Source organism: Scleropages formosus, chromosome 13, assembly GCF_900964775.1.
Source record: "Scleropages formosus chromosome 13, fSclFor1.1, whole genome shotgun sequence".
NCBI lineage: Eukaryota > Metazoa > Chordata > Actinopteri > Osteoglossiformes > Osteoglossidae > Scleropages > Scleropages formosus.
In genome coordinates this window covers 15003656-15014997 of record NC_041818.1, presented here as the reverse complement: position 1 = coordinate 15014997, position 11342 = coordinate 15003656, and the positions used below count along the sequence as shown (strand labels likewise).

The 11342-nt window shown below is 40.3% G+C and overlaps 1 protein-coding gene across 1 annotated transcript; it reads right to left on the bottom strand.

Moving 5' to 3' along the window:
- Positions 1–1961: 1961 nt before the first annotated feature.
- On the bottom strand, positions 1962–9856 carry LOC108929665 (uncharacterized). Its single transcript, XM_029257511.1, has 4 exons — positions 9799–9856; positions 4246–4596; positions 2973–3323; positions 1962–2104 (listed from the first exon to the last, which is right to left on the bottom strand). The coding sequence occupies exons 1-4, from the start codon at positions 9854–9856 to the stop codon at positions 1962–1964; spliced, it is 903 nt and encodes a 300-aa protein (XP_029113344.1).
- Positions 9857–11342: the final 1486 nt, after the last annotated feature.

The window sequence follows — 11342 nt, the reverse complement described above, 5'->3', positions numbered from 1 at the left end:
TAATTTTAAAGAAGAAAAAAAAGCCTGTAATATACAGTAGACTTAGGCAATGTGCAAAAAATTTCATTTTATTTTGTATCAAGTGGAACATCTTGGTATGTCACCTGAGAAAAAATTCTTACCGGAGTTCCCTGCTCATTTTCCATAACAACATAATAAGTGGGTACCAGAAAACTAGCTGCATTTATTGATGACTAACTGATTTATTATGATTGTTCTTGAATTATTTCAGACTACTTATGGAGTTGCAGTCTCATCTGAATTTATAGCTCGTCAAGTAATTTTACACCTGATCAACGAGCAAATCGCTAAATGTTGATTGGTACTGCATTATTACTTTATAATATCACTAATCTTTACCACACCTAACACAAAAGGTCATTTGAAACAGTGAAAAACAGACAATATGTGAAAGAGACTCCTTAGGAACGTGCTATCATTAAAACCACTTTTACCACTTTAAGAGAAAAAAAGAGGCAGTGTCTATTAAGCATCTCTCCGAAAGAGCAGAACAGGAAGTGTCTCTTGAAGCCCACGCCCAGAAGTGTCTCTAAGGAAACAGCAAATCCTTTAGATTTATTGCAAGCCACAGCATAGGGCCCCTAGGAGGTGGGCAGCCACAATACCATTTTGCTGCATAAACTGTCCATCATATTCATCCCTGCCCCATGCTATGGTTCCACACAACTCTGTAGGTCCACCTATTTGTTCCAGTTTTCATATGATGCAGTCAGGATCATGATTCCAGGCCAGCCAAGGAGGCACAGCATGAAAGGTGGTGTATAGCCTCGGTAGGGCACAAGTCCTTCTGAGACACTACCTCTCTCTGACACATACATTCCCTGGCATAACTACCATAATGTGGAGTAAACAGTTCACCTGAAGCCCATGTCTTTGCAAATGCAACTGTGACCAACCAGACTGTGCTACCAGCACTTTAAAAAAACTGTAGAATTTTTTGGAAAGTCCAAAAAGTTCTGTTTGGAACAGAAACATCAAAAAAACACCAGTGGTTTCACTGTATTTTTATTATGTTTATTTATGTCACATGTATAACGTTAAAACTTGGGAAACATATGGTATGGCAGGTAAATACCGTATATTGTTCACATTAGGATGAAATACAAGTTTTTCTAAGTCTATACAAGGATAATAAACTGACTGGAGCATGATGTTTAGAACTCAGGGCTATTGTTTATATGCGATTCGGACATGATGTACAAATTTTTCTTAGTAACACACAACAGTACAGTTATTTAATCATATTTTTCAACTGAAAAAAGTATTGTGTAAATGGCAAATACATATTAGAAATGTAATTTATCCCCTATAAATCACAAAAATATCTGTTGATTACCTAGATACAGGAAAGTAGTTAGCCTAGTGCTTAAGTCTAAAATCAAATTCAAGGTGAAAATCTACTGCGAAAAAGGTATCTCATCCAAATTTCTGCAACATGAAATACAGCTACATATAAACGCCATTGTTTTTTATACATGGTAGCTAAGCAATGACATATGAATAAATAAAACTTGTTAGCTAATGATACATTTTATCGCATAATGTACAGAAGGATCTACTTTTATTAACATATTAATTATTATTAATATATAACATTTAACATAACAATGTTAAATGTTAATATGTAGCATATAAGAGAATAGGAATCATCGATATTCTGAGTTTTATGCAGCTACTCGTGTGATGAACATTTGTTCATATGGTGAAGGAAACAAACTATTTGAGAATCACACATCTGCATCTATGTCTTTCTTTTTCCTAATGTAATGCACACATTGTATTTTCTATGAAATGTACAACACTTTTCAGAAAAGCGTCTGCTGAATGAATAAACGTAAACGTAAATGTAAACATACTATTATTCATTATGTTTTAATAGTCATAACATTTTGCTACTTTAAGACATTTTAAATGACGAAGGACAGTAAAGCAGACCAAATTCATCTAACATATTCCCCTTGCTTTTGGGATTGTTTAAGAGTAGCATGGTAGATGGTGAACATTAGCAGGACACAGATGAGGACTCCAGTTCTTAGAATGGAGAGCCAGACAAGCAGAGTCCTCTCTGAAGAACAGTCAAATCCTGAAGAAACAAATATTACGTCATAATAAATACAGGACATGGTCAGAACATAATTTTCTTGTTTCTTGTTCTTGAAGGTAAATGAATGAGTACCAATGCATGTAAAGCAGAGTAATAATATAATGATCCCCAGCTTACAAAATTCTGATTAATGAACTTTTCACCTTTAATCCTTTTGGCAAGTATCCACTATTTTTTATAAAGAGCGCAAGCATAGCAGAGATGTTAACAGTTACATTTATTCATTATGCAAAGTGATGTCGAATGCTGGAAACAAAAGTGCATTTCATCAAGAGACAATGATCCAGACACACGATTGTCAAAGTACAGTAATTTAGTGCAATACCACCATTTTCCCATCACGTACTACATTGGCCGCAACAGCTGGCAGCATGGTGGTTAGAGTTGCTACCTTTCAACCCAAAGGCTGCTGGATCAAAGCCTGGCTGTAGTATTCTTGAGCAAGGTACTTACACTCAGTTGTTCCAGTAAAAATTACCCAGCTATATAAATGTGTAAATAACTGTATGTATTTTAAAATTGTAAACTGCTTTAGAGAAAAGTATCAGCGTAGTAAATTAATGTGCATTTATAGCTTCACAGATACTTGATAAGAGAGTCATCATGTGCTTTGTGTTATATTCAAGTAACGAACCAGCTCTTGGTCCCAATTAAGCTTGTAAGTCAGGGGCGAAAAGTTTAATTTTGAAATAAGCTTACCTATGTCCAGCTTTGTCCCATTTCCATTTTCTGCTTTTGTTTCTTTTCCTTCTACCTTCTCCTGTCCTTTCTTCAAGTTACTATTATTATTACTGTTATTATGACTGGTGTAACATTTAGTGTACACAATGTTTAACATAGATATTACCTTGAATCTCCACAACTGTCCCGTTTCCGAACAGTATGTCTCCACACGTGGCCACAGCACAGTAGTAAATCCCAGCATCGGAGCGGCTGAGGTTCCTCTTGGGGAGGCTGTAGACACAGCCGTGTGTAGGAGACCCAGCCTCAGGGCTCCTCTCACACTCATCACTCCTGTTTCCATGGGTGTAAATGAGTCCCGGAAGGGATTCTCCCGAGCCGTGTCTGAACCAGTAAACACTGTGTTCTCCTGCACAGGTCTCACTGTCTACTGTACACTGCAGAGTCACCGAGTCTCCTGGACGCGCTGGGTCTGACACAGGCTGCTGCACCACAGTCCTGCTGTTGGACTCCGTGCCTAAAAAAGATTTATGAACACAGTTATGATACACTGTACCACAAAACAGTATTTCAATCAATCAGAGTACTGTTAGCAATTTCTGTCAAAAGCATTACATGTATTTTTATATTTCTTTTAAAATGTATCTCAAATGATCATCTATAAGGCAGCACTGCTGACTTTGGCCTCAGAAGAGCCAGGTTCTTGAGCAAGGTACTTGCTGTAGACCATTCTCCCAAATACCACTCATACGTGCAAGCTGTATAATGTGAAAATGTGTTTTTAAATATGAAATAGCTTTAAAAATCAAGTTAAATTTTTAATTCAGCTGCAGCATTAAATTACGTTTTGGCTCAAAACTGGGAAAACAAATGACTGACAAGATTTCTTGGAAAAAAAAAAAGGCAGTAATTATGAAAATGTTATGCCATATTGTATTTTAAGATTTTTTTAAAATTATTTTTACCCAGTGAAACATATTTTTTGTGTTTCTTCTTCTGAGCTCATCTTTATTAACTTTTCCAGAACCAAAGAAAGCAGCAAATAATTTCCTAATTTCAAAACCAATTACTTATTAATTACTGTGCTAATGTTCTATAATTCTCTCCAGCACTAATTTATTATTAAATTTTTCACACCTACCATATTTACAAATACAAATTTAACTCAACAAACATGAATTTTTAAACCTTTCATTTTACATTATTTCAGTTGCACTGTTCATTGATTTTGCAGTTCGGTCAAGGGTAAATGAGAGATGAATAAAGACAAGTACAACTACGCAGTGGGTCTCCAGAGCCAGTCTTGGATCTACCAGTTTGGTGCCAGAGCTCCTGTTTCATGGATCAAGTCCAGTTACTCTTTCTGTATCAGTCTGAGTTTACAATAAGTTACAAACCGTCAGAAAGCCTGGTAAAAGGGGAATTACAGTTCTACTTACCTGTCAGTATGAGGACGGTTCCGTCTCCAAAAGTGGCCTCATTTAAGAACACTGAAGCACAGTAATACACTGCTGAATCAGACAGCTCTGTTTTGGAAATAGTCAGGTTAGAACTGCTCTCACTATGTTGTAAGGAGAAACGCGCCACGTTTTTAAACTCTTCCTGAAACAGGCTGTCTGGAGAACGACTGTACGCTTGCACCATGAGCCGAGGTTTCTGGCCAAAAGGTTGCTTGTACCACGACACGTAGAAGAGTTCACTGCTTTTAGAGATGCATGTAAAAGTCACGGTGTCTCCCAGTCGAACCTTCATCAGGACATTGGGCTGAACAACATGAGCAAGTGCTGTATCTGGAAGGAGCAAAAGAACCAACAGCAAAAATGGAAATTCAGCTAACAGAAATTGAAATAACCATATAAATACATAAGGGTAGCCTGAATATAATATCTCTCTTTGAGTACTATAATGTGGCATTTATTGGAACAATGCGTTCAATCAATGGATTTTTCAAGATGACTTTTCCAAGGAGATTTCCATGTTTGTTTATCAAACTCACACAAATTCAGCGAAATTAGAAAAAGGGCAAAAGGATGTACAGTACATAAATTTGCACTTACATGTATAAATGAAGAGAACGAGGGAAAGAGAAACTCCTGCCATTTCCATACCTTCCTTCTCTGAAGTCTGTAAGGTGAAATTCACAGCAAAGTTCTTCTATCGCAGGGCCGCCGAAACAGACGTAGAGGAAAAATGGAGAAAGAGAAGGAAAAGCGAGAAAAGTGACAAAGGAGCATGATCTGTACAATCACGTAGAGAGAAAACCAAGATATGATTTAAACCAAGAAACACTACCCCATAAACACATAGACACATTGTACAGTTCCAGTCTTTGGGACGTGAGGACTTAATTAGCTGTCAAATATAATGTGGCTGACATTCAAAAGATAGTCAGAGATGGTCAGAGCAGAGGCGGAGGGCCTGTGTCTCATACCTGAGTCTCTCCTCTGCTGTACTTGTGCCCTGTTGCCAGTAGCCGTGTGTATCTGAGTTTACCGTCCAGTGTACGTGTATGTCTTCATATATCGCTTTGTGCAGCCCTAAGGGTGGCCTCGTATTTGACCACAATGTTTAGTATGTGTGAAATTCAGCCCACAGTGCCCTATATCAAAGCACAACTTTTTCTTATACGTAACATTACATTCAATGGCACTAACCCTCAGCATCAGGAGGGACTGGCGTCCCGTCCTGGGTGTGTCCCCTCCCCACTCGGCCTTGCGCCCTGTGTTGCCGGGTTAGGCTCCGGTTCGCCGCGACCCCACTGACTCGGGGCAAGCGGTTGTTGACATCGGTTTGTTCGTTGGTTGGTTCACATTCAGCATTCAATGGTTGTGCAGTTGTCATATCCGGCAAGTGTGTCACTGGATCTGTGTGCTCTTGTGTTCCCATGTGTGTTTCTGTGTGCAATGCTGTATACATGAGTATCTATAGCTGTGTACTTCTTCAGCGATGTGCCTGTCTCTATTTAAAGTACATGTGCTTCTCTATCCTTGTGTACTTGTGCAGCTCTGTGGCAACTAGTACAAATCCCTGTATTTGTGTACCTTTACTGTACCCTTATATTTATTCATTTAGCTGACACTTCTTCCAAAGCTACTTCCAATGCCATGGTACTCAATGATTTACTCATTGATACACCTGGGTATTTTTTACTAGGCCAATTCAGGTAAGTACTTTACTCTAGATTACTACACCAGGAGGTGGGATTTCAACCTGACATACCTTATATTTGCATGAATCTGTACCTGTACCTGCTTGTATACACCTATGCCTGCATCAGAAGTTGATCAGATCCACACACACACACATTTTCAGAACTGCTTGTCCCATACAGGGTCGCAGGGAACCGGAGCCTACCCGGTAACACAGGGCGTAAGGCCGGAGGGGGAGGGGACACACCGAGGACGGGACACCAGTCCATTGCAAGGCACCCCAAGCAGGACTCGAACCCCAGACCCACCGGAGAGCAGGACTGTGGTCCAACCCACTGCGCCACTGCACCCTGATCAGATCCAATCACACGTTATTTACATTTAACAGAAAAAAGGAAAGGCTCTTACCAGAACAGAGGTTTTTACATTGAGAAAGACACAGAGAAGGAAGTGTGTCCATGAGGAGATGGAATCTTGTGGTGAGAGTCAATAGAGAAAGATGGGGGGAGGTGTCTTCTTTAGAAGCCCTCAGATTGTTAATATTTTGCAGTTTTGCTCTCGCTTATTCAGTTACTATATGTTATTTCTGTTTAAAGAAATCTCATCCTCTCCATGCCAGCATTTATTCCATGTTGAAACAATCAATTGTTTCACGTGCTGCACGATGACACCCATTTAGAGCTGTTTAAAAGTATGTGAACCCTATATGGATGGTCAATATTCTTGTATAAGAATATTAAAAGAAATGTAAAAATCCAAATCTACATGTTAAAATAAGCTTATAAAATGCATAAATGGTTATGATTTACACAGCCAATTCTACTTACCTATATGGTTTAACCAATGCAACTTGGGCTTCACTTATTTTTGCACCTGCAGCACCAGAGAATTCAAATTTCAGTTCGGTTCAATGTAGTTTTACTGAGTGCTCTTTTCACACAGCGACACAGTGCACTGAACAAAGCCCGAACCGGATTCACACCCATTAATCTAGAGCTGTGGGGTTCGAACACAACCCAGTGCCCCATCAACCCACTCTTCTCAGTCACAATGATAACTGCTACTTTATCTTTCTAATGCTGATTTATTTCTCTGATGGACAGTGTATTATGTGTACTTTACCTGTGGGGTTTGTCCTGTATATTATTCATGCTTTTATAGGCATATTTGTTAAATTGTACCTTTTATGAATATATGTTATTTACATACATACATACATACATACACACAGTCTGAAGCCACTTGTCCCAAGCAGGGTCACGATGAGCCAGAACCTAACCCGGCAACACACAGGACGCAAGGCTGGAGGGGGAGGGGACACAACCAGGACGGGACACCAGTCCGTCGCAAGGCACCCCCAGCAGGACTCGAACCCCAGACCCACCGGAGAGCAGACTCTGGTGAAACCCACTGTGCCGCTGAAGTTAGAGTTCAAGGCCACATGTAATTTCTGCTTGTTTTGCCATCATATCTGGTCCTTGTCGCAAGACATGGTGTTTGGCTCTGTAGCACCACCTGCTGATAGCCCTCCAGTAACATCTGTCACGGCTAACAGAGCCACACATCTAGATGGCATTGTGGTTACAGCTCCTGTCAGTTGAAAAGCACCACCTTGCCTGTGGGTCACTTTCGTATTGATATGAAGCTTTTGTTATATCTAACCTTCTGCTGCAGTACAGATGAGTTGCACAGATCACTTCTGTCCCACATTGTGAACAGGAGGTTCCATCAACAAGCACAAGTCTGTCTATAAGACAACAAGAAATGTCATGATGAACCTGAAGGCCCAGATTCCCAGAGAGACGCAGTTGCTTTTTCCAAGGGAAGAGAATAAAGGTGGATGGAAAATGCTTCCTGATGCCAAAATCATTGAAAAGAACAAGAATTCCTATGTCTTGGTCACGCCCAAAGTTTTCTGTCTCTCTTTGACAGAACTTCACACCCAGAACTGCAGGTTTCTTTTTTTTTTATTCTGTACATATCCTTTTTGTGTACATATGCATTTTATGTTTTTCATATGTGTGCTTGTGTATATTTTATTGTTCCAGGGATTGCGCATACATGTGCTAGGTTAAAGTGTGTGCATTTTGTCACGTGTTTGCTTTTGTGTCTCTTTTATTGCGCAATCTATTTTTATATTAGGTACGTGTGTTGTGTGTGATCTCAGATGAGAACATTGAAATGCATGTGTTTGTAGTGGTCTGTTGGTTTGGTTTGTCTTGCTGTATTTAAACAAAATCACTGTGGCCAATGTCTCCTGTGGACACTGTAGCCATCAAACACACCATGAAACACTTTAAATATCAGAAGCTACAAAACCACAGGGTTTGAGGCTTTGAGATGAAAGGATGATGTTTTTCTGAAAAAAAAATCTTTAATTACACATCTCTCAACTGCATTAGTGTTTCCATCTCAGTCCAGACTCCAATAAGAGCTATAAACAGGACCCAACATATGGAAAATTCATGGCTGATCCTGTAAACATGTCACTTCTGTAGTTATGGATAAAGTTTAACTTTTCTATGCATTTTTACCGGAGTATGTGATATAAGGGAGAATGATAGACTTTGGCAATCAAATCGATATTGAGCTCCACCTCCACGATTTACTCTTTGACATGCATGCAGCCCTATTCTGAGAAGCTGAACACCACCTTATTAGGACATCTAAGAGGGGCTTGATTTTGGCCATGATGATTGGTTCATGTCACATCCTGTGAGGAAGTCTGTTCAGTACTGAGACCATCATGCCGAGATGAAGTTCAGTCCTTCTCAGTACTCACTGGTGTCAATATATAGCGACTAGCACTATACCCCGTGTTTCAGAGCCAGTATTCAGTTCTCGCCAGCTGTGACAACCCATAATGTGTTGCTTAAACACAAATCACAAAAACCTTCCCCTCCTCTTGCTTGCATTACGTTTGCCTGCTGTACTTGATTTGTGTAATTAAAATATTATTCCATGCTATTTTTATATTCTGCGTACATGTTTTGGAATGTTGTGCTGTCTTCTGTTTCTCTTAAATATACCTCTGAAGGACCGAACGTGTATTGAGAAAGCAGATGATCCCTAGAATAAATAGGTTTTGTCTGTTTTTAATAATGTGTTTCCTGTTTAGGAGGCTCTAAGACAGAAATCTGAGAGTGAGAAATAAAGGAGGTGTCTGCATTCTGGTTAAATCAGGATTTAGTAAAGGTTTTTTGCTTACTGTAAAAGACACAAATTGGGAGGTTATATCCACGGTGTGTCACGGACAAATAGGCATACAATACATGTACAGAAAGCAACACAACTTTTTTTCAAAATGTGCATTGATTTTCCTTTGTCTTCTGTTGCCTGTCCGTTTACCACTCTATCACTGTAAAAGGTGGAGTAAAAATGCTTTTGTTACACCCATGAGACATACATTGAGGGCTACCAGCACATATTTCTGTTCAAACTTAACATGAATATTATAGGACCACAAAACTCTCTTTTTAAGAGTTTATTCCAAGCAGTCTTCCCCTCCTCAGTTCATGCTGTCCTCTTCCCTGTGCTGTAGTGCTTCAGATTGGCCGACTTTACGGGTAATAACATGGTATCATGAAGAATATATCACGCTACATTAATATATTTTAAAATCTGGATAAAATATTTTATTTATAGTCTATTTTTCTTTACTATCTTTTACTTCACAATATTTACAAGCGAAAAAAATTCTAACTGAAGTGTAACGCAATGTTTGGTTGCGTGCAGCTTGTTTCTGAGAGCTGCTGTTTACAAGTGTATAGCAATGCGGTCAGTAATTTTCCATGGGTTTCTTCACCTCTGCAGAGCATCAAAAGCCTGTGCAGGAAGACTGACCTCCTGGCAGCAGGGCTCTCGCTTCACGAGTTTCAGTGCAACAAAACCACACCGACATCGGTTCACACTTCAGCTCAACCCCATTCTGACATTTAAAATACCGCATGGCTATTTTACAGCACATGTGCGACCGGTGCCAGTAGAAATGCAGACATCAGTTAATGAACAAATGGAAAAATAAAACAGTGTATGGCCAACAATAACTTTTTTTGCTTTGCTCAGTCATCTGCATTGTATCAGTTAACACATTTGTGAAAGCAGCAGCAAATTTTCTAACCGAGGCTTTCTAACCGAAATGTTGGAGGAGTGAAAAAGCTCTGATAGTCTGTTTATTTTTCACAGCAATGGACTGGCGTGTAAATTGAGCATGAAAACATGAGAACAACAAAATAAAGTCTTCAATCCCGTTCATGAAGAGCGCTGTGCCTTGTACACTTTGCACCCTGCGCCACATGGGCGATACGAAAACAAGTCCACCAGCATTTTGAGCTGCAATGAACAAACTTCAGCATGAAAGTTATTCAGTTTCAATTCAATTTATATATGTCTACCAACTAACGTATAGGCTAATGGGGTATCAGATTTCAACATCACATCCACAAAGGCAATATTTTGGAAGAATTATTATTCAATTGAGGGGGTGTGGTGGTGCAGCGGGTTTGGCCGGGTCCTGCTCTTTGGCGGGTCTGGGGTTTGAGTCCTGCTTGGGGTGCCTTGTGATGGACTGGTGTCCTGTCCTGGGTGTGTCCCTTCTTATTTGGTCTTGCACCTTTTCTTTTGCCGGATTAGGCTACGGTTCACCACAACCCCACTTAGGACAAGTGACACTCTGTGTGTTTGTGTGTGTGTGTGTGTGTGTGTGTGTGTGTGTGTGTGTGCATGTATATATTATTCAGTCGCTGGATGTATTAGACCGTCGGTGCTATAGCTATTGGGGGTGTGGCAGCATGGCGGGTTTGGCAGGTGCCTGCTGTGTGGTGGATCTGGGGTTCAAGTCCTGCTTGGAGTGCCTTGCGGAAGACTGGTGTGCCGTTCAGGGTGTGTCCCCTCCCCTTTAGCCTTGTGCCCTGTGTTGCTGGGTTAGGCTCCATCTCACTGCGACCCTGCTTGGGACAAGCGGTTGTGGACGTGGGTTGCCATAGTTATGAGTCAGTTGTGACAGTCACTGCAGGGGAATGTCTGGTGTACTTCCATTTTGGTTTAAAGTCTACTTGGGCTGACACGTGGGAAGGGTATCACGGGAAACGTGATTCAGCCCCTCCATGCTAAATGTGTGCTAAAAAAAGCATACAGCGTCAGTGTTGGGTGAGGCAAATTAAATGGACATAGGAAGAGGACGTCAGTCTTCGCAATATGGAGTCAGTCAGTGGGGTACTGAACCCTTTGACTAGACTGCCTCGGAAGGTGAGAGATCCCAGTGTTGCTACTGAGGACCCTACAGAATTGACAAAGAGACACACAGCTGTAAGGTTACTATAGTGTGTTAGTACAGAGCTGCAGATAGTGGAGCTGTCATCCAGAAAGAGATCTAAAGGGTATCTAAA

Excerpts from the sequence above, each read along its gene's own strand:
- LOC108929665 (XM_029257511.1), bottom strand. The coding sequence starts at position 9,856 with ATGTCGGTGTGGTTTTGTTGCACTGAAACTCGTGAAGCGAGAGCCCTG. Across the intron at positions 4,597-9,798 it reads GAGAGCCCTGCTGCCAGGAG|ATACAGCACTTGCTCATGTT; the intron begins GTCAGTCTTCCT and ends TGCTCCTTCCAG. Across the intron at positions 3,324-4,245 it reads AACCGTCCTCATACTGACAG|GCACGGAGTCCAACAGCAGG; the intron begins GTAAGTAGAACT and ends AATCTTTTTTAG.